This window comes from Heterocephalus glaber, unplaced genomic scaffold (genome assembly GCF_053883595.1).
Source record: "Heterocephalus glaber isolate CG9 unplaced genomic scaffold, H.glaber_assembly_v1.0 deba00001481, whole genome shotgun sequence".
NCBI classification, from domain to species: domain Eukaryota; kingdom Metazoa; phylum Chordata; class Mammalia; order Rodentia; family Bathyergidae; genus Heterocephalus; species Heterocephalus glaber.
The window spans coordinates 32,026,944-32,054,448 of record NW_028258317.1 but is presented as its reverse complement, the minus strand read 5'-3'; the positions used below and the strand labels follow the sequence as shown (position 1 = coordinate 32,054,448).

The following is a 27,505-nucleotide window of genomic DNA, read 5'->3' as shown; positions in this document are numbered from 1 at the left end:
ATGTAGAAGATAAGATTGCAATTAATGACCAGGAAAAGAAAAATTTCTTTAAAATTGTAAGGGAGCATGAGAAATCAATCTAGCAACTGCTAGACAATGCAAAGAAGAATAACATAAGAATGACTGGCGTCAAAGAAGAAACAGGAGAGAGTGCAGATCACATAAAAAAACTGTTCACAGAACTGAGGGCAGAAAGCTTCCCAAGCAGGGGAAAAGAACTTGACATACAGATAAGTGAGGCATATAGGACTCCAACTAGCCTTGATAAAAAAAATCTACACATAGGTATATAATTGTTAAGATTCCAGAAACCCAACAGAAGAATGAAGTTCTACAAGCAGTTAATAGTTAGAGAAAAGAAACAAGTCACATACAAAGGAAAGCCCATCAGAATCACAGCAGACTTCTCAACACAAACCATCAAGGCAAGGAGAGCTTGGAGTGATGCATTTCAAGCCCTAAAGGAAAACAGCCTCCAACCCAGACTGATGTACCCTGCAAAACTATCTTTCAAAATTGATGGAGAAATAGATAATTTCATGACAAAGAGCACCTTAGGAACTTCATGAATATCAAACCAGCACTCCAAACAATTATAGACACTATCCTAGGAAAAAACAATGAGGATCACAGCCCCAGGAAGCCCAGTAGAATGAATCCATTGGGCATAATAAGAAATTAAACGCAAAGGGGGAGAATCCAACAAAAAGAAAAAGTCACGACAATGATAACTCAATACATATCAGTTATATCCATCAATTTTAATGGTCTCAGTTCACCAATGAAAAGAAATAGACTGGCAGAATGGGTCCAGAGGTAATATCCAACAATATGTTGCATACAAGAAACACACTTAATTCAAAAAGAAACTCAGACTGAAAGTTAACGGGGGAAAAACAATACTCCATGTGACAGGAACGTCAGAAAAAGCAGGAGTAGCTATCCTCTTTGATTAAGAGACACAAAGAATGTCACTACATCCTTATAATGAGAACACTCCAAGAGGAAGAGATGACAGTCATGAATATCTATGCATCAAACACTAGTGTGCCCAACTATATAAAAGAAATACTAATGGACATGAAAAATCATATAAGCACTAATACAATAGTAGTGGGGCACCTCAATACCCCACTGTCACAAATAGATACATCAACCAGACAAAAAATATAAACAACAAAATACTAGAACTCAATCAAACTCTTGAACAAATGAACTTAACAGATGTTTACAGAGTCTTCCACCCCACAAAATCAGAATACACATTCTTTGTACCTGCACACGGATCATTTTTCAAAACAGACCTCATACTCACTCACAGAACATATTTAGTTAAGTGCAAAGGAAATGAAGTTATCCCCTGTATATTGTCAGACCATAGTGTGATGAAATTGGAGATCAACAGCAAAAGAAACCACAAAAATTTCATAAACACATGGAAACTGAACCACACACTTATGAATAACCAATGGGTCACAGAGGAAATTAAAGAAGAAATCAGACAGTTCCTTCAAATAATGACAATGACAATACAACATATCGGAATCTATGGGACACAATGAAAGCAGTCTTACGAGGGAAATTCATAGCAGTGAATACTCATATTAGGAAAACAGAGCGAGCCCAATTAAACAACCTGATGCTGAACTTCAAGCTTCGAGAAAAAGAAGAGCAGGACAAACCCAAAGCCCACAGAAAGGAGGAAATTATAAAGATCAGGTCAGAATTCAATGCACTGGAGACTAAGAATATGATACAAAAAAAAAATCAATGAAGCCAAGAGTGGGTTCTTCAAAAGAATAAACAAAATTGACAAACTCTTGGCCAACCTTATCAGAAAAAGGAAAGAAAAGGCCCAAATCTGTGCAATTAGGAATGAAAGGACAAAATTACAATGGACCCAGCAGAAATACAGAGCATCATCAATACCTACTTTTGAGAACCTATACTCCAATAGGATGGAAAACACAGAAGAAATGGAGATTCCTAGGCATGTATGAATTACCAAAGTTGAACAAAGAAGACCTAAAAATTCTAAACAACCCAATATCAATCAATGAAATTGAAAATGTAATTAAAAACTTAACAAACTAAGAAAAGCCCGGGTCCTGATGGTTTCACTGCTGAATTCTACAAGACATTTAGAGAGGAACTACTGCCACTACTCTTTAAACTTTTCAATGAAATTGAAAGGGAAGCAATATTCCCAAATTCATTCCGGGAAGCAAGCATCACCTTGATCTCCAAAGCAGAGCAAGACTCAATCAAATAACGGAACTATAGGCCAATCTCACTAATGAACATACATGCAAAAGGCCTTAATAAGATCCTGGCAAATAGAATGCCCAAGATCATCAAGAAGATCATACACCCTGACCAAGTGGGATTCATCCCAGGGATGCAGGGATGGTTCAACATACGCAAATCAATCAATGTAATACACTATATCAATAGCACCAAGGACAAAAACCATATGATCATCTCAATAGATGCAGAAAAAAGCATTTGACAAAATCTAACATACATTTATGATAAAAACTCTACAAAAAATTGGAATAGACAGTCTCTATCTCAACTTGATAAAAGCCATCTATGAAAAACCAACAGTCAATATCATACTAAATGGTCAAAATCCTTCACACTAAAATACGGAACAAGACAAGGATGTCCAGTATCATCACTCCTGTTCAATACAGTTTTGGAAACATTAGCCACAGCAATGAGACAAGAGAAAGAAATAAAAGAAATAAAAATACGAAATGAAGAAGTCAAATTGTCATTATTTGCAGATGACATGATACTCCATACAGAAGACCCTAAAAACTACACCAAAAGTCTTCGACACAATAATCAAATTCAGTAAGTAGCTGGATACAAGGTCAACACACAAAAATCAATAACTTCCCTCTACATGAACAACAGACACACTGAGAGAGAAATACGGCGAAGAATTCCTTTCATGATAGCATCCAAAAAACTGAAATACCTAGGAATCAACCTAACAAAAGAAATCAAAGACCTCTTCTCTGAAAACTATCGCACTCTGAAAAGAGAGATTGAAGATGATATCAGAAAATGGAAAGACATCCCTTGCTCCTGGGTAGGAAGAATCAACATAGTGAAAATGGCCATACTTCCAAAACTGCTATATAGATTCAATGCAATCCCAATTGAAATGCCAGCAGCATACTTACTGGACCTTGAGAAAACAATCCAAAAATTCATTTGGAACAAGAAGAGACCCAGAAGAGCAAAAGCAATTCCAGGTAACAGAGACATGCCAGGGGATATTACAACCCCAACTTGAAACTATACTACAAAGCTACTGTGATAAAAACAGCATAGCATTGGCAAAGAAACAGACGTGAGGACCAGTGGAACAGATTAGAAGGTGCAGAAACAACTCCAGACACACTCAGCCACCTCATCTTTGACAAAGGAGCCAAACACCCTCACTGGAGGAATGATAGCTTCTTTAATAAATGGTGCTGGAGAAACTGTGTTTCAACTTGCCAAAGATTAAAACTAGACCTATATCTCTCACCATGCACTCAATTGAAATAGAAATGGATTAAAGATCTAAATATTAAAACAGAAATGCTGAACCGGCTGGAACAGAAGTTAGGTAGAAGTCTTGAAGTCGTTGGTGTAGGAAAAGACTTTATGAACAAAAAGCTCAGTTGCCCATGAACTAGCACAAACAATGAACATGTGGGATCTTTTTTTTACTAAAAAGCTTCTGCACAGCAAGAGAAACCACCAGCAGTGTGAAGAGACAACCCACAATGTGAGAAAAAATTTTCACCAGCGGTCCCTCAGACAAAGGTCTACTATCTGGAATCTATAAAGAACTTTAAAAAAATCAGATCTCCCAAATTTAAAGACCCAATCCAAAAACGGGCATCTGAAATGAACAGACATTTCTCAGACAAAGAAGTAGAAATGGCAAATAAACATATGAAAAAATGTTCAACATCACTGATCATTTGAGAGAGGCAAATGAAAACGACGCTGAGATTCCACTTCACCCCAGAAAGAATGGCTGCTATCATGAAATCAACCAGTAACAAATGCTGGTGGGGCTGTGGGCAAAGAGGAACACTGCTCCACTGCTGGTGGGAGTGTAAACTTGTAACCACTGTAGAAATCAGTATGGAGATACCTCAAAGAACTAGGGCTGGAAGTCCCATTTGACCCAGCTGTTCCCCTGCTGGGGATCTTCCCAAAAGAATTAAAAGAATCATACCACAGCAATATATGTGCACCCATGTTCATAGCAACATAGTCTGTAATAGCTAAAGCTTGGAAACAGCCCAAATGCCCATCAACTGGAGACTGGCTCAAGAAAATGTGGTTTTTTAATAAAATGGAGCACTACTGGACATAAAAAATGAGAAATTAGATTAATTTATAAGTAAATGGATGCACATTGAGGCCATCCTCTTAAGTGAAATAAATAGGACACACGTGTAAATACTGAATAGTTTCTCTAGTGTGAGAAACTGAATGTGTAAATAAGGACTAAAAGGTATAATAGATAATGTGAAATAGGAAGAAAAGGGGCAAAGGTGTCGGGGAAAGGAAAAAAGGGTATGAAATATGAGAAAATGAAAAAAATGGAATCAAAGTCTTTTTAAATAGGGAGTGATGGAGGGGTTGAAGGGAGGGCAGGGGAAGGGGGAAAAAAATAAGAACCAAGAGAGATTATATAAAGGTGCAAATTTCCAATGATGAATGTCATTATATTATATACCTAAAATGTACCAATAAAATTAAATTTTTAAAAAATTATGAAAGAATAATAGAATAACACCATTTTACAACTCTTAATGAATGAATAATACATACAGGCACAGAGCATCAATTGTTGCCAATAACACACACACAGAAAAGAAACAACCTTACCTCATAGGCCACCTAATAAGAGAAAAAAAACCTTGAAAAACCTTTCCAAAAACAAAAACAAACAAAAAAAGACCTCTAACCTGAATTTGATCATGCTTCTAACTCCTCATTTGTAGAAATATGCCACAAAGATACTGTCAACAAACTCCAAATTATCCTAGAAATTCTAGGATAAACAACCTACCTTTTTCCCCTTGCATTATTATGTGGAAAACAAAAAAGATAGAGATAAAGATTAAAAGAAACTTGAAAGACTTTTTTACAAATTACAAGATGTGGACCTTATTTGGATCCCAATTTAAACATACAACCTGTAAAAACAAAAAGAATTTATGACCTTTTGATTCTACTGGAAATTTGTCCAGTGGCTACATATTAGATGATATTAAGCATGATTTATTAGTTTAGATGTGATAATGGTATTTTAACTTTGCTTTAGAAACACCTTATCTTTAGAGATTTATATTGAATTAGCTATGAATGAAACAATGTATCCTGGATCTTACTGAAAAGTATATTTGACAGGAGATAGCAATACACACAAAACAATATTAACCATCAGGTGACACTGAGCATTGGCAAATGAAAAGCTCACTATACTATGGTGTATGTTTCACATGTTTCAATTTTTCTATAAAAATACAGAAAATAAAAGAAATATTAAATAAAATTTGGTACTTAGCTCTTACGTGAGCTGAGGTTTTCAAACTATGAAATATTTTATGAAAATGGCAGTTTAAAACATATATTGAAGCCGGGGATTTAGCTCAGTGGTGCTGCAACTACCTCGCAAGTGCAAGGTGCTGAGTTTGACCCCTGGTACCCATGCCCGGAAAAAAAAAAAAAGGATATATTGAAAATGACCCACAACACTACCCTTTTAGCTGGTAAATTTACAACATTTTGCATATTTCCTGCCAGATTTGCTGGCATTTTAGAAGGTTATGTTAGAACAACCTGGGGAAGAAAAGAGATGGGAAGAACAACTCTAAGTCCCCCACCTCAGCTGAGCTGAGTGATACAAAACCAAACCAGAGGCTGTGGTGCAGCTTAGTGGGGAAGATTTGCCTAGGCCCTGGCGCCTAGTACACGTGCGGCTTTAAAGGCTCTGGGTTCAATGCACAGTACTAAGGGAAAAAGGAAAGAGAAGAGAAACCAAATCAACAGGTGCTTGCCAACAGGAAAAGAAAAAGGAACAGAGAGTCACAGACATTTCTGGAACAAATCTGACAGGCATCATAACCAACTAAAATGAGACTTGAAGGAAAATAAATAATTTTCACAGCACCAATCACTGCTTTCTTTAAATCACGTATTTCCAGGCACTGGAAGGTGAGCTCCGCCCCGTCTTACTATTTCACACCTAGTGCCCAACAACTTATCACAGGCCCTCAAAAGGGTTTGTTGAAAGGCTATATTCAACAGGACTGACATCAACTAGTACACAAACAAATAGATGAACACATATTAACATTGACTGTGAAATGTAGCAGGTGCTTTGGGACAGTGGGTAGAGCTCAATCATTTAGGAAGTGAGCTCAGCTGCTCGTAACAGACATCTGAGAAATGAATCTTCTCACTCTGACCAACAGGATTGATATGGCACTTCCACAATGTCAGGAAACAAGGAATCAATTTCTTCTTGTCCTTTGTGCTTCTCCACACTTTGCATATACTTCTCATAATACAGCGCCTCAAGCCCCAGCCATCACATCCGAGTGCCATGCAAGGGGAAACAGAAAAGTTCAAACAGTATCCGCCAGCCTAGTCAGCTCTTATTCAGAGGCTTCGCTGCAATTTTCACCTAATAACTTCCATCATCACCAACTGAAATGATATGAGGAAAATAATTTTCATAGCACCGATCACTGCTTAAAATTATACTACTTCCTGTCACTGAAAGGTAAGCTCTGTCCCTGTCTTGTTCTCTGTACCACAACATCCCCTCACCCCTGGTGCCCAACAACACAGCAGCAGTCAGATTTAGTCATATGACTGTTATCTATCTGCATGGAAGACTGAGAAGAAAAAAATTTTAGGGACATCATTGTCCCAACAAAACTGGTATTAGTAAGAAGGGAATAGTTGATACTGAATAGACAATTAACAGTATCTACCATAGACACTGGAGTCTAGAATGTACTGGGCCTGTCATGTGTGTTTCAGGTACTTGATAGTCAGTTATTCAGCCGGCAGCTTCTATGAATAGCTGGGGGGTAGAGAAGATGAGACAAACTATGTTGGCAATCAGTGACTGTTCAGGGAATGACTACGTAACAGAAAAGAAGAATGGGAATGGCAAACTTAAGGGTGGCACAAAAGACTGGCAGAGACTCATAGAGGGCAGACAGAGAGATCAGAGAGCATCAGAGAAGGGAGGAAAAGAGCAGAAAAGCTGCCCAAAGTGCCAGAAAGGTCAAACTAACTCTGAGAGGATGGTTTTTATATTCAAATCTGGAAGGCACTGGTGATCCTTTCCAGTGGCAGTTTAAGACTGGTTTCAAGAGCAAAAGCTGGATCACAATGGGATGAAGAATAAGAGAGCTTTACCGATACCTATCAGGGAAGGACCTAAGAGAGCTTTAGAGATATCTATCAGGGAAGGACCAGGCAAAGGATGTGATCCTAGAGCATGTGAGTTAACTGGAAAGAAGGAGGGGTACAAGAGAGGTGGCTGTCAGGTGTACAGGATGCCTTATTACATGCGCAAAGAGGAACAACCCAGGGCACTTTTCACTTAAGAAATTGGCAGGTTAGAGACGAGCAGTTGGGGATCCTCCTTTGGGAACAACAGCTTGTCCAAGTGAAAGCTTGGTTTACAATGAAGCTCTTTCATATTTAAAAAAATTTTAACCTGTGAGATACCTAAGTGTGTCCTTTTCAATTCTGCCCAGTGAGTGTTCCCTTTAATATATATCAAGCTGTGATTATCCTGGTTTCCCAGAGACAATCAAGGATTACCAAGATACAAAGACCATTAAAATTTTCGTCAAATAACCTCTGTCATATCCCATTTGACTTACATCCGACCTTCCCTTAAACATGATGGGAAGCATTCCAGGTGGGATTCTGCTGAAGATATGAAACACAGAGTGTGGTCATTCAAGAAAGGAGGATGTGCTAAGATGCAGGGCTAGGGGTAACACTCACCACACCTCTGATAAACAAGTGTGCGGGGACTTGGTCCAAGAGAGGTCATGAGGAACCACTTTAAAATGTTCATAGGAGGAGAGCCTGGGAAAGCAAGTCAGGGATGTGAGAAGGACTACAAACTGTTGCAGAGAAAACAGTGACTCTATGCCAACTAGGGCCATGTCCTAGAGTATTTTTTTTCTGTTATCTTGGGCAAATTATCACACTTGGCCTCAAGTTCTCCTCGGCAAAACTCAACTCTTTTAACCAAAAATGACTGAAGTATCTCTCTGCTTGAAAACTCCGTGATTCTAACTCATAAAGTAAATAAATGCTGTATAAAAAACAATGTGTATGGTTTCTACTTGTGGCCTGACTTTGAGAAAGAATGAATGCTTACTAATCTTTGCAGAGTTTCAAAAGGCAGACAAGAGACCATGAAGCCATCAACTGCACAGGCTGATGAGGCCGGAGACCAGCCACCTCCTGCTCCAAACCTTTGTATTTTGGGACAAACTCTGAGACTCCTTGGTTTCATTACACAAAACAAAGAACTATGTATGACTTATCTTTAAAGGGGGAAAGGGATTTATTGAAAGCTGCTGGTCAGTGAAGGAGGGCTTAGTAAGCTACCCCTGCTTGATTCCTAAGATTATGAGATAATCTAGTACTTTAAAATAATCCATCACAAGATCAGCAACAAGTTTGAGATTCACATTTAAGTAAAATAACACTGGAAAATCATGAGGAGGAAACTCGACAATATAGTGAGTATTTTATACTTACTGAAAATTCATCAGAGCACCTTGCTTGGAATTTGTCAGATTCTAAACATTTAAAATTGGAATACTTTCTGAAGTATTCTGCTTTGATTCCCAATAAAATCTAGAGTTAGGCCAAATGGGAAGTGACATTTTAGAAATATGTGCAGGAATTTTTAAACATACGCTATAGCTATTGATCATGAAATCAATAATTTCCTAGAGTGTATCTTTGTCTCTCAATCTTTGTAAGAACATCCAACAATGTCAGGTCGTCAAAATATACAATCCATAAAATTATCAAACAGAATGGCTTTTGTTCATGCTATAATCAATATTTTTGCTTAATTTCACACCTGAATGATAGATAACATGTATAAGCTATAATAATCTCAGGAGGCAGGTACTATCACTAAAATCCACAGTCTATAGTTTACCACTAATAACCTAAACCAGTCTAATCTTGACTACAAGTGTGTGCCTTGGGCCACACCTTGTTTGTTTGGGGTTTTTTTGGTACTGGGATCAAACTCAGGACCTCAGGCTTGCAAGGCAGGCTGAACCACTGAGCTAAATCCCCGGCCCTGGGCCACACTTTCTGGACTACTCCTTCTAAACCTATAAAGATAAGATAACTTATTAGGTAGATGTGGCTGTATTTTAGGACAAGGAGTCCCACCTTCCTCCTTCAGAACTTTCAGGAGTACAACCTTCAAGTAATACAACCGAGCAAATGGAGGCCCTCACAGAAACAGTACATGAAACAACCTAGTAAAATAGCGCAATGGGGAGCAAGTTCCTTTGGACAGTCCCAGATACCACTGCTTTTCAATTCTGCAATTCAGCTGCTTAGAAAATGATACTGAGGTTCATGAAACAAGATTCAATTAGCACTTCAGAAATCATGCTGAGTCTCCTTGCATACATTTTTTCACAGCCAAGTACTCATATGCTACAGCTCTGTTCTATTCCATTCATTCATTTATTTATACTTATTAGTTTCTTTATTCTTCCCTTTTCATTGGATGGTGACACTACTACCACAGGGTCAGAGAAGCCAGGTCATGGGAAACTTAACACTAATAACATTTTCTTCTCAAAAAGGTTTATTAAGATAAATATATGAAAAAAATGTTCAACATCTCTGGCTATCAGAGAAATAAAAAATAAAACAACACTGAGACTCCATCTTACTCCAAAAAGAATGGCTGTCATCAAGAAATGAAAGCAATAACAAATGCTGGTGAGGATGTGGGGGTAGAGGGAGGAACCCTTCTACATCTAGGAATGTGAACTAGAACCACCACCATGGAAATCAATATGGAGTTCCTCAAAAAGCTTGAAATAGAAATCCCATTTAACCCAGCTAGCTATTCCCCTTCTAGGTGTCTTCCAGAAGGAGTTACAGATATTATTATCACAGCGATATATGCATACCCATGTTTATAGCAGCAGAACTCATCATAGCTAAAATTTGCAAGTGACCCATACGTCCCTAAACAAATGAATGGATAATGAAAACCTGGTATTTACATACAATGGAGTACTACTCTGCCCAAAGAAGGCTAAATTTGAGTCACATGTAAGAAAATGAATGCATCTTAAGACATAATGTTAAGTAAATCAGCTACAGAAGCTTAAATACCACAATTTCTCTTATACGAGAAACTCAAAGTATAAATAATTTAAAGAGCAAAATAATAGAAAATGGGAAGGTAGCTCTTCTGGAAATGGGAAGGGATCCAAGGGATGGAGGCAGAAAGGAGGGAGGGGACTGAAGGGGAAGCAAAGAGAATAAGATGTGTTATGTACATGTACCAACTGCCCATGGTGAATTTAATCATTATGTACTGCAAACAGGTACAAATAAAAAGGTTTAGTAAATATTACAGTGGTTTTAATTTCATGGGATTTCTGTCAACAAGATTTAATCAGAGATACAGTACAAAAAGCCTGAGTTCTGGCATTAGGCAGACCTGGATTCAAATTATGGCTTTACCACTTTCATATCTGCAAGAGCACAAGAGCAATGTCATCCGCTGTATGGGCTAATAACAGGATACACCGTAAAAGCACCCAGCATGTGCCTAAGCAGGGAGCAGAGTTCAGGAAGGCTCCCTTCGTTTCCAATAAACTTCAGGGAATCAATTACCTTCAGGGAATCACTTGTAAGATCTTCACCCACCCCCCAGTGTAGGCAAAATAACACTGTCCCCATTTGCTATTAACTTTTTTCAAGTTGTTCCTCTAACCAAGAATGCCTTCTCCCATCCATCACCCTTATCTTTACTAATTCATGCTTTCTTTCCTTCAAAGCCCAACTTAAAGTCTAATTTTGTATTATATGCAACACCTAATATGTATGGTGCTTGCAAACGGGAAGTACCTACCACAATCGTATTTTAGCTGTTACTAAACATCATTAAAGTAATGAAAGAATATTACATTAAACACATTTAGAGGAAAATGTTTCTCATAACTCAAAGTGACACAATGGCTTGTCATACTTAAAAAACAGAAGAGCCATGTAACAAGGTAAATGTCAGCAATTTAATTTCTAAAACACAGCACTATGATTTTAACCACTGAGGTCTCAGATTAGGGGCTGTGTAGTAACCAACTTAGTGTTAGTCAAGTAATGTCTGAGCACCCCGTGCCTACATTTTCTTCACATAACCAACAAAGAAATTTCCTTTTTTTTTGAGACGCGGTCTCACCATGTAGTTCAGGCTGGCCTTGAACTCATGGTGATCCTCCTGCCTCAGCCTCCCAACTGCTAGGATTACTAGCATATACCACCACATCCAACTAGAAATTTCCTTTTCTGTGTTACAGATTCTGAACATGGAATTCAAAGGCAAAACTTTGTCTCTGAACATTAGGTATATGCTTTTCTACTTTCTCGTGACTACAGAAGGATCTTTGATTTTACCTGGAAACAACTCACTGTATAGTCACCTACAGTGACCTAGAGAAGAGGGTAATTTTCCTTTGTGGATCTTGATACTGCTTTCAAATTTTACAGTAATAAACTGTTCCCATTGGGAATGATTTCTCGGACTTGGTTAAGTAATTGTATGGATACCCTTTATCATCTTGCCTCCTAATTCAAAGGAAGCACAGCCTACATTTTGAATAATGTAGTAAGGTTATAAAATGAATTTACAAAATGCAATCAGAAGATAACAAAAAGGAGGAGCCTCCAAACTAGAGGACCCCATTTGTTTCTTGGTGGCACCTTCTGGGAAAGCTTGATATTGCAGCTCAGCTCTGTTAAATATAAATTCCTGTGCAAAACCAAGTGGGGGAAACTCTGGGAGCCAGGAAATGCTCTTGACAACGTAACAGTGCAACCCGGAACCATGAGGGTCTGCTTTAATGAGTACATATCTGAAAAGTTAAAGGTTCTTGGGTCTCTCACAGCTCTTTCTTCATTCAGGGTGAACATACCAAACCCACCTATAAGGTCCAGTTGTCACCTCCTGAAGACTGTTGGTAAAGCCCAAACCCACATGCCAATGAAATATGATTCCTATGAGGGACAAGAACACTGAAAGCTTCCATGGCAATGATACCAACTTCATGAAGCACACTGCTGCAATGTTAATGAGTCCTTGGGAAAATAAGATTTCCTTTTCCTCCCAATCCCCTCTTAAAGATGCTCCCTACCAGGTGAGTTCAAACCCTGGCTCCACCATTTCTAAACATGGCAACCTTTGCGAAGTTCGTTAGCCTCAGACCCTCGATTTTCTCATCTATAAAACAGAGATACTATCTGTTTCACAGAATTCCTTTGAGGGTTAAATGAATATGTCAAGTGCTTGGTAGGGTTACCGGCACGTAGTAACATTCAAGGAAAGTCTAACTGCAGCTATAAGGCATCTCTGTGGCACAGAAAAGCTAGTCTTGCACAGACATGTTGACATATCTGGATCTAGTAGACGGATCTGTGACTGAAGATGATGAATGGGAAAATCACATAAACAATGCAGTAACGCTCTGAATAAGCAATTCAGTACTCCTGAAGGCTCCTGAATTTATTGGAAAATATACATCCTCAATACACATGAGTGAAAACGCTGAGTTCTGGCAATTGTTGATGACGACCAACTCTGCAATTATGCAGCCCCTTCATTTTTTCACAAACCTCTGCTACTCAAGGTGTCCTGAGGGATTATTTACTTTAAACGCTAAAATATCACACTGGACTTAGATGTACCAAAGAACAGAAAACAGGGCCCTGTTATTTAACAAGAATCTTCCTTTTAACTGCTGCTTCTAATCCTTTTCTGGAATAAGTTACAAATATGAATGAACAAATGAATAGCTGTCTGGCTAACGGTGTCCTCTTCACCCTGATGGTATCCAAACAGAAAACAAAATAGCACCAGAAAGCAGGGACAGGTTAAGTATCTCCACAAGGCCGTGAAGTCAACTCTCTTCCCACTGTTTCATTAATGATCCACACTGAGCCCTGTCTACCAGAGGAAGAACCGAAACCCTTTCGGGTATTTTTAGCTCCAGTAATAAAACACAGAAAACAGGGGCCTGAGAGAGCCCCTGGAGAGCCAGCAGCCCTTAATGAAAGGCCTCTTTAGGCCACTCACCCACTCACACTTCACAGCGCTTGCATGTGCTGAAATACAAGTCATTAAAAAGCCACTCTGAAAACACAATAAAGACCTTCTCTAACTGCAGCAGCCCTGTCACATAAAACCCAAGACCAGTGCTGTACCCGCAGGTCATTTACTGCTAGGCCAGAGAAGAGGGTGGGGCGGAGGGAATGAGGCTCAGTGCAGGAAGGGAAGTTTCCCTTCCTTCTTTTTTTATCTCTTCAAAAGAAACTTCTGCTAAGATGGTTTGAAGTATTTATCCCATATCTGAACCACGATCCACCCTTGGGGAACATGCTATAATATGATCAGATTTCAGTTTTTTATTTTTCTTCCTCAAGAAGATTCTTATCTGAGAAAACACTTTGGCAGGCCAAAATCATCACAGGATATAGTGAAATCTCACTTCTCACCCTGCAGGCTGAAGTATGTAACTTTCAACCACATGTAACTTGCCCATTTATAAGAAAAGTTACTATCAGGAACAAGACAAGGATGTCCACTATCACCACTCTTGTTCAATATACTTCTGGAAACATTAGCCACTGCAATTAGACAAGAGAAAGAAATAAAAGGAATAAAGATAGGTAATGAAAAAGTCAAATTGTCATTATTTGCAGATGGCATGATACTCCATACAGAAGACCCCAAGAACTCCACCAAAAGTCTTCTAGACTTAATAACCAAATTCAGTCAAGTAGCTGGTTACAAGGTCAACACACAAAAATCAATAGCTTTCCTCTACACCAATGACAGACTCACTGAGAGAGAAATAGCGCAAATAATTCCTTTCACAATAGCATCCAAAACACTGAAATACCTAGGAATCAACCTAAAGAAAGAAATCAAAGACCTCTTCTCTGAAAACTATGGCACTCTGAAAAGAGAGATTGAAGATGATATCAGAAAATGGACAGACATCCCCTGCTCCTGGGGAGGAAGGATTAATAGAGTGAAAATGGCCATACTTCCAAAACTGCTATATAGATTTAATGCAATTCCAATTGAGATCCCAGCAGCATACTTCATAGACCTCGAGAAAAAAATCCAAAACTTCATTTGGAACAAGAAGAGACCCAGAATAGCAAAAGCAATTCTAGGTAACAGAGACATGGCAGGGGGTATCACAATCCCCAACCTGCAACTATACTACAAAGCTACTGTGATAAAAACACCATGGTACTGGCAAAGAAACAGACCTGAGGACCACTGGAACAGATTAGAAGATGCAGATACAACGCCAGACACACTCAGCCATCTCATCTTTGATAAAGGAGCCAAACACCCTCACTGGAGGAAAGATAGCCTCTTTAATAAATGGTGCTGGAAAAATTGAGCTTCAACTTGCCAAAGATTAAAACTAGACCTATATCTCTCACCATGCACTAAACTAAAATCAAAATGGATTAAAGATCTAAATATTAAAATAGAAACTCTGAACCAGTTGGAACAGAGGTTAGGTAGAAGCCTTGAAGACATCGGTGTAGGAAAAGATTTTATGAACAAAACCTCAGTTGCCCGGGAACTAGCACAAACAATCAATAAGTGGGATCTCTTCTTATTAAAAGGCTTCTGCACAGCAAGAGAAACCACCAGCAGTGTGAAGAGACAACCCACAATGTGGGAAAAAATCTTCACCTGCTCTTCCTCAGACAAAGGTCTACTATCTCGAATCTAGAAAGAACTTTAAAAGATCAGACCTCCCAAATTTAAAGACCCAATCCAAAAATGGGCATCTGAAATGAACAGACATTTCTCACACAAAGAAGTAGAAATAGCAAATAAATACATGAAAAAATGTTCTTCCACTTCACTCCAGAAAGAATGGCTGCTATCATGAAATCAACCAATAACAAATGCTGGCAGGGCTGTGGGGAAAGAGGAACACTGCTCCACTGCAGGTGAGAGTGTAGACTGATGCAAGCACTTTGGAAATCAGTATGGAGATACCTCAAAGAACTAGGACTGGAAGTCCCATTTGACCCTGCTATTCCACTGCTGGGGATCTTCCCCAAAGAATTAAAAGAATCATACCACAGTGATATATGTGCGCCCATGTTCATAGCAGCGCAGTTTGTAATAGCTAAAACTTGGAAACAGCCCAAATGCCCATCAACTGGAGACTGGATCAAGAAAATGTGGTTTTTTTATAAAATGGAGTACTACTCAGCCATAAAAAATGAGAAATTAGAGACATTTATAGCTAAGTGGATGCACATTGAGGCAATACTCTTAAGTGAAATGAATAGGATACACATGAATAAATACCGAATAGTTTCTCTGGTGTGAGAAACTGAAAGTGTAAATAAGGACTCAATGTAAAATAGGTAATGTGAAATAGGAAGAAAAGGGACAAAGGGGAAGGAAGTGGGAGGGCTAGGGGAAAGGATAGAAGGGAATGGGATTAATATGAGAAAATGGACAAACAGGAACAAAATCTTTGTAAATAGGGAGGGCTGGAGGGGTTGAAGGGAGGGCTGGGCAAGGGTGAAAAATAAGAACCAAGAGAGACTATGTAAAGGTACAAATTTCCAATGATGAATGTCATTATACTGTATACCTAAAATGTACCAATGATTAGAATGAATAATCGATAATGTAAAATAGGAAGAAAAGGTCCAAAGGGGTAGGGGTAGTGGGAGGGGCAGGGCAAAGGAAAGAAGGGAAAGGAAAAATGATGAGAAATGGAAAAAATGGAAATAAAGACTTTGTAAATAGGGAAGGGTGGAATGGGTGAAGGGAGGGCTAGGAACGGGGAAAAAACAAGAACCAAGATGCATTATGTAAAGGTACAATTCCCAATGAGAAATGTAATTGTGTTGTATACCTACAATGTACCAATAAAAGAATTTAATAAAAAAAAAAAAGAAAAGTTACTTAAAACTTGGAACATTTTCACTGATAAATGATTAAATGTCTACAATGCAAAGTGAAAGAATCAAAGGTGGTCAAACAGAAATTATTATCATGACTGAACCCAAACATAAATGGTTATTTCAAAAATTTAACTGTTTTGTTCTTTCCTTTTCTATTATGAATATAAAACTTCCTCATAATACAAAAGAAAATCAATTCCATAGATTCACCTTTAGAAGTGGAGTTATATGAAAAAACAGAAACACCTGAGGAATTACAGAAGGAATAAAAGCTATTTAGGTTATTTTACATTATCAATTAAGTATAAACAAATAAAAATAAAATTATAAACTTTTATTTGATACCAACATACTCAGAACCTCACTCTTTCCAACTGCTAGTATAAGTCATTAGTAAGGAAAGTCACTCTTTCACAAACCCTAAGTACTGTGGAGCATTGTGCCTTCCAAAAGATGAAGTCCTAAATACAAAAACACTCTAAGGGGAATTATTGAGGTTCCTCAATGTAAAATATTCTTAACAAAAACATTCCCTTCTGATGCTTTCTGTATTTGCTAGATGTTCACCCACTTTAAAACACTCCTTCTACCACCCTACCCTATTGTCTTCCCCACTCAAATTCTTCCATAGGAAAATTATTGATGAACATTCATGTGACAATATCAGATTGCCTTTGTAAGATGAGATATTTCAAAAATCACAAATATTTAAAAGTTATTCCTTCAATTATATTAAAATTAACACAAAAATAAACCATTTCTGAGAATGACTTAACAATAACACTAATTAAAGAAAGAATACTACCAAATGCCTATTCCAATGCAATGTGTTTTTTTCCATCTCATTCAATTAAAAAACTAAAAGATTCTGGGGAAATTTGTCTTACCTTGGGTTTAAAACTAAGACTCTCTCCTATATTTTCCCTGTGACCACTTAACATGTGCATATTAAACTTGTTTATGACAAAATTCAGAGCAAAATGACATATTTCAAGTACTTTCCCTCCACTTAGAACCCTCACACCTGAAAAAAGACAACTTGAGTTCTACAATGTTTTTGATGATCTTAGAATCTCTTTCATAACTACATGCTACAAAGCTTCCCAGAAGCTAAGCCACACACAGCAATACTAACACTTTTTTGATTAGTGTGTGGTTAGTGTGTTAACTACATTACTGAGATTGATCTACTAATTTGCACCATAATTCTACAGAGTACAGTCCTACTATAATCTCCACATTACAAAACACGGAACTAGGAAGCAGAGAAGGTTAAAGAGCTTGCCCAAGATCACTAGTGGCACTGGGATTGGAAACACAGCCTGGCTGACACAGCCTTCAGACTCACTTCATTCTACCACCTAACATCAAGTGCGTGAGGCCTAAACACAGGCAGAATACAACGCCTTTCTCCTTTTTCCTACACAAAGTATATAAAAACCTGAACCAAAAAAGAATCATAGGAACAAAAAAGCTAAGCTCCCTCGTCCATCTTATTAGTACTGAGTTTTACTTTTATATAAACCTCAATCTAACTTGATTCGGAAAAGATTCCTTAAAATGTTCTTTTAAAAATAAAAAGTTATATATTTTTCTTTTTAATCAACCTGTACTGAGACAATATGTTTTCTTTATTAACATACCAAGTGAACACAATCAGTTTCCTCAGCATTCCTAATTCTTAAGGTCTTCTGATTTTTTTGTACCTTTTTGTTGTTGCTTTTGTTCCATCTCAACTGTTACAGAGATATTACTCATATTCAAACAGGGCTGCTGTTAAGGACTTAAGAGAAATCTGTTCATTTAATCACCCACTGGAGGCCAGTATGCTTACTTACCCCAGAACAGGGGGCTCCCACTGTGGGCCTGCCCTATGCTGCCGCATCAGTTCCTGGCCAAGGGTGGGTCAACAGCCTCACACTGTCCATCACAGCTGCTCCCTGTCCTTCATCTTGTCCACAGGTGGGACCACAGGTGGGAGATAGGCTACACAGAGGCGCTCTTTCCAGACAACAGAAAGTCAGCCCTCTCTCATCCCCTTGGTCACAGCAAGGCCTCTTGGACACATGGTTCACACAGGGCCACATTTACAAACTTACATTTAAATAATTAAACCAACAGCAACAATAAAGCATTTATTACTAGAAGACTAGTAAGGAAAATATGGTTGTTGGGTTTTGTACCCAAAAGTCTTTAGATACTTTCTTTTCACATTATGCAGAGCACACTGTAAAAATTTCTGATGGGCCGGGGATTTAGCTCAGTGTTTCTGCTGCCTGCCTTGCAAGTGCAAGGTCCCAAGTTCGATCCCTGGTACCAAAAAAAAAATTGTTATAATTACTGATTTGTGTCTCTAATATGTCATATATCATATTGAAAATTTACTACCTACTGTAAGGAATTATGTACAATTCTAACTCTTTGTTCTGGAAGAGTTTTTATGGTATTGTTTTGGGTAAACATACTACGTGGAGTAAGAATTTTATTAAACAAATCCATACTTTATAAATCATATATAAAAGAGAAGGGCCAAGAGATAAATAGGAGGAGAATAAACAGAATTAGCCAAGGAAGAAGACCATCTGTGATAGTTGCATGTGGAAAGAGCATTTGCTTTACGAATGTCATTTGGTCTCTTACAAATGAGCAAACATTCCAAAAAGAGGTGTGTTTCAACCTTTTGCCCACTGTAAGAAGCATGTACATACATTGAAAGAAATATTTCAAAAGCCATTACTTACTCATACTAATTACAGTGTATTCTGATTTTTTAAATGCTGGTGATGACATGTTAAATTTATTTCATACCTCAATAGTGACTCACATCTACTATTTGAAGACCTTTGTTCTAAGAGAATCACAACATGTCAGAATACAGAAAGACAAAGTTGCTAAACTTGACAATTTTGATAGATTAAGTCACACTTTAGTAGCATTTTAGGGTGATCTGAAACAAAAGTCAAACATACAAAAAAGTTTCAAGTAATATCTGCCTTAAGAATAAGTTTCAAATTAAAAGGAGAGGAAAGGGAGCAAACAAGGAAAAATAAATACTCAAGATATTGCAACAAACCCATGGGGCTGTCATCTCCATCTCACAGACTGTGACTGTTAAACCCTTACTGACAACTGGAACAAACTGTCCACGCTCCAGGATTCTCGACCTACTCTGCTCCTAAACCTGACCTCTGCCAAGTGTGAGACAAGCTCGATGAAGAGATGGTCTACAGCTTGGCACCAGCGCCACTGCGGCTGGCTTTCTACCTGGAACAATCCAAACCCAGGCCAGAGAAAGGCCTCCCACCCTTGCCAGAAGCTAAACTGGGGATATGAGTAGGCAACCTCATGGGACAGAAAGAAGAATATTCTAAAAATCTCAGCAAATATTAGCCAGACATTTTTTCTCGATCATTGTCTAAAAATACTGACACACCAAAGTAAGGAGAATATTGATTACTGATAACTGAAGAGGACTATAATCAGAGAAAAAAAAGAAAAGTAAGGAAGAGATAACTTCATAGTAAGTGGTGTTCATCCTTCAGAAATGGTCAAGTTGGGTGGGGTGGTGCACACCTATAATGCTAGCACTCAGGAGGCTGAGGCAGGAGGACCGCTGCCCTGCCCGGGGAGGTGGGGGTGGGGGATATCAAATATTTTCTGACTAGTAGAACTGTCACTAGAGTAAGATTTATTATATTGATAAGAAAACTAAAAATCCATTCCAACTCTGAAAATATATAAATTTAAATAGCTAGATGCTCCTCTGTGTAACCACAGAAGGCATCCTGATATCAAGAAACATGGCAAAGATAATATACCTCCCTTTCCAAATCAACGAAGACAAAAATTAAATGTTTTTTAAATGAAAATGATTTTATAGGCATGTCCAATTGTCAACATTAAAATTATACATATTGACTATGTACAGTATGTTGTCATATTAATTTTGCCTCAATAAAGCTAAAAGATACTAATCTCCCATTATGTAAACAAGCTGCATCATTACAGTGAACAAAAAGATAAATATATTAATTTCACCTCAATATTTCCTATTTTTCTCTATTAAACTTACTTTTCCCTTGTAGTTATTTTACTGTATTCCTCTCATTTTCCTAAATCACACAGCACTGAAAAACATAGTAACCAAGCTTTAATGATACTGAGGTTTTCTGCTGCTATTCAAATGACCCATTACTATACTCTGGAATGTACCTTTCCTTTAAATGACTTAAATCACAGTCTGAAAAATTCCTTAATGATTTCATTTCCTTTTCCCCAGTTAGTTAAGGAAATTCATTTCTAGGCCACAACTATCTCCATGCTACCTTTCAGAGTTCAGAATTAATTTTTTTCCTTCATTCCTTATCACATCGCTACCAGAAATAAATCAATAACTACCAAGGGACAGGATGGAAAAACCATGAAGTTACTCACATCGGATTTAGAGGACATATTCTCTTCCACATCTGAATCGTTAGGATCCACGATATCATCAAAAGGTGGCAAAGTTGGTTTCTTCTTCTCTGATACCTCACCTTCAATTTTGACCCTTCCCATCTTGACATGAGATTTATCTTTTATCTGTTTTTTATCAGCAGAACAAGTGAGTATCAGTGGTGTCGTGCTAGAAAAACTTTTAAATAAAGCCTCTGAGCTACTCTTTTTCCTTTTTTTGGCTGAGAGTTCATCAGAATCTGAAATAGGGGGCCTTTTACTAGGAGCCTTCTTATCTTGCTGTCCACTAGTGATGGTGAGTAAGTTACTATCTGGTTTTGGCTCTTTTGACATGGGTTTAGGTTCCTTGAAGGCCATTTTAGGAACAATTTTCTCTTCTTTCAGTGGTTTATTTTCTTTGGGTTTCTTAGAGGATTCTTTGGAAGATTTGTTGTGATCCCTGGAAGGTTCTTTGAAGGCACTTTTATGTTCTCTGGAGTCTTTAGAAGGTTTTTCCTTGTGCTCCTTCATTAATTTGTGAGGCTTTGAAAAACTAGTACTGCTGCTGCTGCTGCTGCTGCTACTGCTGCTGCTGCTGCTGCTGCTGCTGCTGCTGCTGCTGCTACTGCTGCTGCTGCTGCTGCTGCTGCTGCTGCTGCTGCTGCTGCTACTGCTGCTGCTGCTGCTGCTGCTGCTGCTGCTGGTATGAATACTCCTATTAGGGTCCTGCAGAAAGGGGAGAAGAAAATAAACTCTCAAAACTAAATAGAAACAAATACTCAAAAGGAAATTTTCTTGAACTTGATATACATAAAATTATTCTATTTTGATTGCTCTCAAACTAGCTCTAAAATACCAAAAATACAAGCCAAACATCAGAGCTTAACACGTCAGTACAGTATATGTGGAAAACAGGGAGAGAGGGTTACTATGATCAAAGAATTTAATGAGGCAAGCTGTCTTCTTAATCACTGGAAGCATAGAGTTTTTAAACATTTCAGTTCAACAAATGTTAACCACAACCTTGTCCTAGAAGATACAAAGATGGATAACACATGGTCCCACCCTTAGTATTTATGACCTACTTATGACTGATGGTTGTTGGAAGAGCCATCTATAAAGAGCTACAGAAACCAAAGTCAGGACTATGCAGTCCTGTTGGGGGAAGAATAATTCAGTTTATTTAATAAAGAAGCATCAGGCCAATTTGTCCCAGAGGATAAGCAAATAATTACCAGAGAGAGAGAGAAGAAGAAAATGGTACTTAGAGACCAGGGACCAGAATAAACTAAACTAAGGGAGCAAATCACAGAGTGTGTTTGGGGAACAGCATCTAGCTATAGCACAAGACTGAGAAGGAGGTGGGAAAATAGCTCGGGGTCACCTAGGAAAGTCAAGTCACATTAAATTTCAAATGACTTTGCAATATAAAAAAAAACTCATAAGACCCTCCAAAGGAAACAATTTCTAATTTGAGATTTTAAAAATAATTATTTTATTCCATTTAAAATTTCATCAGCTAAGGAGTACGTCCCTATTACAGCTGAAAAAAGGGAATATAACAGAACCAAGATTCCACCTAAATATCAAATGGACTAAAGTCATTAGCAATTACTGTGTGTAATCATGTGAAAAGAGGTAATTGCTCCTATTTCATCTCAAATATTATCTATTTCTTCACTCATATAATCACCTCAAAATACACAACCTCTAAATAATTTTTCTGTTTAGGAATAAAACCTGAGTCCATATTTACCATACTTGTGAATCTCTACCATTAATGATAAAAGAATAAGAAACACAAGTAGATTCTGGACAGCCAAAATTTCACGCCAATAATAAAAGAAGAGCTCTTTCTTGCTGATTTCCATCTTCTAATAAACCAAAGACAAATAAATGTCCAAATTTTCAACTAGAATTTACATCTTCAGGCTTGTTTGTTGTTGTTGTTTGTTTGGTTTTGTTTTTTGAGTCAAGGCCTTGCTATGTAGTTCAGGCTGGCCTTAAATTCACTATGCAATCAGAATTGGCCTTGAATTCACAGCAATTGTCCTGGCTCAGCCTCTCAAGCAGGCCTGTGCCACCATGCCTAGCTTTTCACTCCTAACTCTCCCACTTAAGCCCAAGAAAATATAAACCAACTCTACATATTCCATTTATTTTCTCAAGGGAGCATTTGGTTTCAAATTTAATGAATAAAGTTACTGAGCAAAGATCTGGTTTTATGCATTAAACAAGACAATTCCTTACATAATATCTAAAGCTGAGATTTTAAAACAGAATGCTTTAAAAATAGAGTTCATATTACTGAAATGTCATTATTCTATAAATTCTATTATAAGACATTTCCTGGAAGGTTATGCTATTGCTATGAATAATTAAAGTAAAATGGACAAACTAAATTAAGAAAACATTTCGAAATCTATTATCCTTGAGTATTTTTTAAATTGGTTTGATGAGTTACTGAATTTTGGTCATTTGCAATCAGTATTCTAACTATGGCTCAAGAACACACAAGTATTAACTGTTTAATATTCAACCTACATGAAGTATTGCACATACTTTTATAAAGGAACTTTGAAAAAACATACAATTATAAAATTGCCAACACATTTCGAATGTTAAGAATTGAAAAACACTAACATTTCAGCACCAGGGTGGAGGGAGGGCTACAGAGGACTTTCCATGAGTTCTTTTTTAATATTCTTCTGCAGAACAAACTCGAATTCTTAACATAAGGTACACAGTGGCATCGGATACAGAATTTTATTTCATAAGAAGTTTAAATTCTTGTCTTAATTAAATATACATAATGCTATATATACAAAGCTCTAGAAATGTTAAGTTTTCATAATTTTTTAGGACTCAGGTCTAAGCTCTTAGTGTCACCTTTTCACCTACTTAATAAATCTTGGCACAAGCAAGTGGCTTGGTCACTCTTGTTCTTTCTCCTTTTATAACGTTGCCACCTGAAAAGTTTTCTTTAAGCAACGAGAGAGAACTCAAAAGCTAAGAGGACAAACACATTCCATAACAATGTTGTAGCCAAGTAAAACTGAGAAATGCAGGGAAAAAGTAGAGAATGGTTTCTATCATGTAGGGGAGCATTTTCTTTGGCTGCCTGTGATAAATGACAAAGTTTATACACAAATCATCAGGAACCATTTCATACATGTAATGAATGTAAAACAGTGGCTTAGACACACAGCCACACATTAAGTACTACTGAGATAGAATTAAAGCTTTCACTGATTCTCAGCTTATCTATCATATACACACACAGAGGATTCAGTCAGTGGCTTTTCAAATTTTTTACTGAACCACTAACCTCAATATTAAGTGCCACTGAGTAGTGCGCACTAATTATCATCCAGTATGAAGTTTACACATGTTGTATAATTCAAATTCTCTTTCCCTGAGGCTTATTGGGACAAACTGAACATCAAATAATCCAACTAAAGGTGGCATGTGTGCATAATTCAAATCTCAAATATTTAAGGTAAGTGGCTATTTAAACATAAATATACATATATTTCCATTAACTTTACAACCTGAGCATATAAGGTATAGCATTTCTTTCATCCATTCTCAATTCTACTGAAGGCTTCTTTGTTTTAATTTTCTGGAACAGAACGGGTCTCTTTAATGTATAATCTCTTCTAATACTATTTATCAGCAACACTACTAGATGGCTTAAGAAAAGGAGAGGTTGTAATTACTAGCCAGAGTAAAGTGTTCTGATTATATTTGGTTTCCAATTTCTATGTTATCTCCATGTCTTCTTCCCGTTAACTCACAGCTGCTTTTTCAACTCCTATTTCTTTCTTCTAACTTTCCTCTCGGTCCTATTTTTACTGGCTTCTACATTGTGCAAGATTCTCAGATCAATCATAGTTAGTTCAACAGAGCTCCAAAGGAATTTGGCACACAGATGTGGCTCCCTGGCCCCAAAAGCACTCACTAAAAGGGAGAGTCCACTCTACTCCTGGGGCTAAGGAATGGAAGAAGACTGAAGGAAAGTAAAGAGTCTGTCAGGTAAGCAGCTAAAAGGAGACAGCCTGCCTGCTGCAACCATGCAGGCTGAGCTACAATGCACTTATAAATAACATGCCTAAGGGAAGAAGGAAATGGGAAGGCAAGAACTAACAGATCTTCTGGAGACAGAAAAAAGTTGAGGTCAAAAATAGTATGAATACTTAAGGAGAATAAGCAGACTATAGAAAAATGCTAGAAAAATGTTAGTTAAAATTAAAATTCTCAAGAGAAAGAAAAGGACAGAGAACAACTGGCAGTTTGAAAGATCAGTTATAAGAAACCTGAAAAAATAAAGTAAAAAAATACAAAAGATGAAAATCATAATGGAAAATGAAAGAACACTTCGGGGCAACCTAATAAACCAGCCACGGGAAGGGCTCCAGAAGAGTCCACAGAAGAAGGAAACAGAAGAGAGAGGGGAGGCAATCATGATAGTGACACAGAAGAAAGTTTCCATAAACTGTCCCATCAATGAAAGGAAATTGGGAAATTGTTATCAACTTGAAAATATAAGCAGAATTAAGAAAAATGAGTGGCAAATATAAATAATGAACAAGATAAAAGGAAAGTAACAAGAACAAGTATCACTCAGAATAAAAATGAAAGAGCCAGATTTCCCCACTGAAAGATAGTGTTAGACTGAGCTAGAAGGACAGGACAGGTACTGACTGCTTGCAAGAAAAACTAAAACCAAATGACTGAAGAAGAGTTTAAAAGAAAGGGATGGCTAACATAGAGCCAACAAGTCCCCCAAATTTAACATCAGTCAATGGGGGAGTAAAGAGACACAGCACAACTGGAAGAGAAATGGCACTACAGAGCAACAATGGGAGTCCTTCATTCAACAGCAATGCAGAGGCCAGTACACAACAAGAACATGAAATACACACACACAAGAAAGAAAATCTGTTGTTATCGGATACAATGCCTTAAGGAGTTTTACTTGTTTTGACATTTTAATAACGTTGCCTCACTTTTTAAGGTGACATCCAACCAGAAAGGTAGAGGGAATAAGTTGGGATTTTGCACAAATGACAAAAGATGTCACAATGACCCTATCAGTTAAACATGAACATGTGATATGAAAGAGGTTTAGAAGAAGATGTTACCCATTCACGGAGAGAAACTAGGCATGAACAGATTCCCCCCATCCATAGTGGACTAATTGAGTTTTGGCAGTTTTTCATTAGGACCGACTAGCCTTGATAATAGCTACAAAGGCACTTGAATCTGGAAAGCAAAGACCTACTTGGGGACTTTGAAGATGAGAGCCAAGCACATGAACTGTTCACTTTAGGAAGGTCAACTCATGACAGGGTGGTAGAGGATGGAGCGGGTAAGGTGTACAGAAAGAAAAGCCACTGAGGGGGTGACACACTGTGGGGATGCTGGTGGCTCACTGGTCACAGGCTCACAGGATGCTTGCTAGTCCAGACTCTGGTGTAAAAGCGTTGCACTTATTAACTCAACAATCTTGTAAGATAGGTCTTAGCAGCTCCATTTGATAAGTGAGGAAACAAAGGCAAAGACACCAATGTGCTCACAGACATCTATATAAATCAAGTCCAGTTAGCCTCACTCAATGCCCATAGACTCAAGCACTATATTTTTATGAATTCTCAATAAAGTCAGTTGCTTTCAGAACCAGATTTCAGACTTGCTAATTTAACCTGAATGGGAAATCAAAGAAGAAAGAGTAGAACAGGGGATGGGCTCAACAACTTCAAAAGAATGAGACCATCAAATGTGCCAGCAGTCTCAGCAAAAATCATGTTAACATGATTTTTGGTAGAGGTAGGAGGCAAATAATTTACTTTGAGATCAGAGGCTGTACCTGGATATTTCAAGTGGGTTAAATTTTGAGTTCTTCATTACCAAATAAATACATATTTTAAAGTCTACAAATAAAGTAGACTTATTAAAGTAGACTGACTGTGTTTCAAAGGGCTTACGTGGTAAATAGAAAATCAGTTTTTTCTACAATGCCCCGGCCGAGCACAGATGTCTCCAATTATGTCAAAGGGTATCAGAAAACCGCAAGATACTTCTCATCTCACAATTAAATGTTTTCAAAATCAATATTAAAACTGCTATACTACATAACTTGAAATGACAAAAATTTATAATATTCAAATCAGATACTAAATGATCACCTCCAAAACAAGGTAAAGTCAGAGATTGCTGAATCAGAAAGCTACAGGATCCTATGAGGGAGCCTATACTAAGTAGGAGGAAAAGTGGGAATACAGGAGATTTATCGCACAAAGTTGGTGATAAAGAAACAAAATTTAAATGGCTGTATGAGAGAGAATATGTTATAACAGTAAATTATCTTACCTGTGAATATATATTTTATCTAGTCAATAAAAATAAACAGTATTTACTCATTTTTAATTTTTAGAAATTATTCAACTCAAGTTGCTAAGTAATTTAAATTTCCATGTCAGTAAAATGATATCAATAATATTGCCTCTACCACTAAGACCAACTTAATGATTAAGTTTAATATATCTAAAACTGCCTGTGTATGCATATCATTATGAACAGGCTGGGTAAACCTAAATAAAAATCTGAAACCCCAAATGTTGCAAAATAAGAAATTTTTGGAACACTCACCTGAGGAAACCTTCTGTACACTAAATTGATATCTCAAGTGCAATATTTCATACCTGACCTATATAACAAGTTAGTCAAAATGCAGGGCCACTAAAAATATCTTATACAATTACCTTCAGCTGCGTGTATAAGG

The 27,505-nt window shown here is 37.5% G+C and overlaps 1 protein-coding gene across 4 annotated transcripts in view; it reads right to left on the bottom strand.

The window, feature by feature from the left end:
- Positions 1-27,505, bottom strand: part of Mllt3 (MLLT3 super elongation complex subunit) — a 334,605-nt gene that overhangs the window by 97,313 nt on the left and 209,787 nt on the right. For all 4 annotated transcript variants that reach the window (XM_087183848.1, XM_087183851.1, XM_087183849.1 and 1 more), the window contains one exon: positions 20,722-21,447. In XM_087183848.1, coding sequence (XP_087039974.1) covers positions 20,722-21,447 — 726 coding nt within the window. The remainder of the gene's footprint in view (positions 1-20,721; positions 21,448-27,505) is intronic.